The sequence below is a fragment of the Epinephelus moara genome, chromosome 14 (genome assembly GCF_006386435.1).
Source record: "Epinephelus moara isolate mb chromosome 14, YSFRI_EMoa_1.0, whole genome shotgun sequence".
NCBI lineage: Eukaryota > Metazoa > Chordata > Actinopteri > Perciformes > Serranidae > Epinephelus > Epinephelus moara.
In genome coordinates this window covers 31034143-31037145 of record NC_065519.1, presented here as the reverse complement: position 1 = coordinate 31037145, position 3003 = coordinate 31034143, and the positions used below count along the sequence as shown (strand labels likewise).

Below are 3003 nucleotides of genomic sequence, written 5' to 3'. Positions count from 1 at the left end.
CACAATTAAATCATATCAACACCAAACTGATAGTCTGAATAAAATCATCCTGATATTGAGCTGTGTTAGAAATTAACAGCTGTGCAGAAATATACCTAGTGTCCCTCTTTAAAACACAAAAAGGAAAATCCCTCAAACACCATGAAGTGTAGACATGATAGGCTACTTTCCACATTTCCAGCAGCAAAGCTGTCAATTAGGCCCGTTATCTTTAACAGGGATCATTTCCTCCAACAAAACAAAATGTTGGCACTAATGAATGGTGCTATTAAGTGTCCGCAAATGATCAGTTTCTTTCTTATGAAGGGGTGGGATGAAAGTTCCACTTCTTTCCACTCATTTTTGAACAATCTTTTCATTGTCTGTTGTTGTTGCTTTCTTTTCTTTTTTAATGTTCAAAATAAACTTTCAAATCAAAATCAATCAAATGAATTAAACTTCCCGTCATGACTGGGCTGCATTTCTGTCAGCGTGATTGGCCAGTGGGTGGTGCTTTCTATAGGATCAGATTCAACCCTGAACTTACCCTGCTCCGGAGCAGGATAGCCGTTCAGAGTAAGTTACCATGGTGATCTACCCCGATAAGAACTGAACCGGCTTCGTGAGACCGAAAACCCAGGGTTAACCCTGAAGTTACCTTGCTAAGACATTAATCCTGCTTCGTGATACAGGCCCCAGGTGTCTCTGTTAATGCTTGTTTACAAAACTGTATTCAGATTATTGATGTCATATCAAGTGGACCTGTGAGCTGTCTGTGCTTTCCTACAGCCTGTGAGTTACACATAGAGTCACAAGTGTTGGCGTGTAGTGTGGAGCAGCTCACTGTGGGAACATGTGATCCGCTCAGATTGACTTGTGATACTATCATCGTGTTTTACATCAAAGGTTACAGACTTTCTCTCATCCGGAGGCGGCTCATGATTGGTCAGTTCTGTTGGGTAGAAAAGTCAAATGCCTCCTTTGATGGGAACACACTCAGAGCCTGAAGAAGAAAATCTTAACAAAAACAGTTGATGAGCACCGTCATGTTAGCTGTGACCTGTGAGAGGAGCTTTAGACTCTGTCAGCCAGCTGACACAAAGAGGTTGACTGTTAGACTGACTTCATGTTACACCTCTGTGGTGGGACGAGGCCTTCTGTTTACACTGTAGAGACCGTAAGAGATGGAATCACATTTTGACCCTGGATGTTTATTTCTTTTGTTGTTTTCCAGACTCTTCTGTTGTACACGTGCACCCTGGAGATGACGCCACTCTGAGATGTGAGGCTGGTGATGTCTCCAACTTAGCTGTAGAGTGGACCAGACCTGACCTGGAGCCACAGTACGTCCTCTTTTACAGAGATGGACACTTCGACACAGCCTTCCAGCATCCATCCTTTACAGGCAGGGTGGAGCTGGTGGACAGAGAGCTGAAGGGCAGAGACGTGTCTTTGACTCTGAAGAATGTGACCAGCAACGACTCTGGAACATACGAGTGTCGAGTTAAATCAGGTGGATTTACACGTACAAAGAGAGCCATCCTCAAGACTGATCCAATCGGAGTCATTGACCTGGAGGTTACAGGTGAGTGTGTGGAGCTCAGTGTGTGTGTCTGTGTATCAGGTTGGAGCTGCAGTTTATCAAGGCTGTTCAACTAATCACACATTTACTCATATTTATTTCTATTTACAGATTCAGAGAAGGAAAACTCCATAGGTGGAAACACAGAGAGTGAACACCCCGTAAATGGACCCTTCCCTCATGGACACGTTGGACTGGCAGTTGGACTGGCAGCAGGAGGTGTTGCAGTGCTTCTTGTAGCTGCTGCAGTGTTTGTTGCTGTCTGGAGATATAAACGACGTACAGACCAGAGATCAGAACGGCCTGCTGATGATGAAGCAGGAACCGATCAGCTCATGTGTACCTCTGCTGTTTGAGACTGTTCCTCAGGTCTGCGCCTTCGGACCAGGGACACAACAAAGACTGCACCTGGAGCCACAGCTCTTTCCAGCCTTCATCTGCCAACTAACGAATGCAGCACACCACAAAGTGACTCTTTCTTCCATCCACTCGTGGAAAGTAGCCTCCAAAATCTTGACCATGTCTGGCCTTAAAAACCTGGCAGGACAAGCTCGAGCTCACTTCTCTCACTGAACAACAAAAAGTGGGGAGAGGGGAAAGAGGGAAAGAAGGAGAAACTATAAAACTTATTTATTAAGTTGTGAAACACAGAAAACTCATTCAAGCTGTTGTTACACTTTATTTTTTCTAAAATGAATGACTTTAAGATGCAATTTTTCAAAAACTCTATTTTCTCACTTTTATTTTTAAATGTATATCTGTATAGTTCAATATTAAGTGACAATAAATATTGTTGAAATGTTTATGAATCGTGTGTTCTTTATATGATTTCAGACGTTGATACAACTACTAGGCTACTTCAGTATATCGCACTAAATCATGTTCGACATTATGATGATCCGGAGTAAGGTAATTTTCTCTAAATGGACCTCTTTGAATTTAGTTGAATACTCCTAGTATAGTGTATAATGTTGATTTATTCATGTCTATTTCATATGTTGTGTTTTTATGGCTGCGGTAAGTCACTCCTCCAGAAAGCACTACCTTATCATATACAGTGAATGCAAATATGATATTAAACATTATTTAATCTTTCATCTTTGGTGGCTGTTTTACACTTAACTCAGATACAAATACAGTTCCTTGTAAAAAATATATTCAGATAAAAGCAAAGCCAAAGTTAAAATATACTTTTAAAGCAGTAAAAACCTGGAATAAGCAGCCNTCATCTTTGGTGGCTGTTTTACATCTGCTGTTACAATAGAGACATTTCACTCAAAGACACTGATACTTCAAAGACACTTAACTCAGATACAAATACAATTTCTTGTGAAAAATATATTCAGATAAAAGCAAAGCCAAAGTTAAAATATACTTTTAAAGCAGTAAAAACCTGGAATAAGCAGCCGTCACAGAGATGAAGAGACAATACAAACTCAGCA

At 41.0% G+C, this 3003-nt stretch overlaps 1 protein-coding gene across 2 annotated transcripts in view; it reads left to right on the top strand.

Moving 5' to 3' along the window:
* The window catches only part of LOC126400687 (uncharacterized), a 4388-nt gene extending 2024 nt beyond the window's left edge, over positions 1-2364 (top strand). Inside the window, exons 2-3 of one of the 2 annotated variants that reach the window (XR_007570994.1) lie at positions 1214-1564; positions 1673-1777. Coding sequence is in view for 1 of the 2 variants with exons in the window: in XM_050061587.1 (XP_049917544.1) it covers positions 1214-1564; positions 1673-1917 (596 nt within the window). In the remaining variant the exon portion in view is untranslated. Of the gene's footprint in view, positions 1-1213; positions 1565-1672 lie in introns of both variants that reach the window. The other variant, XM_050061587.1, reaches the window with a different exon arrangement.
* The last annotated feature ends 639 nt before the right edge of the window (positions 2365-3003 follow it).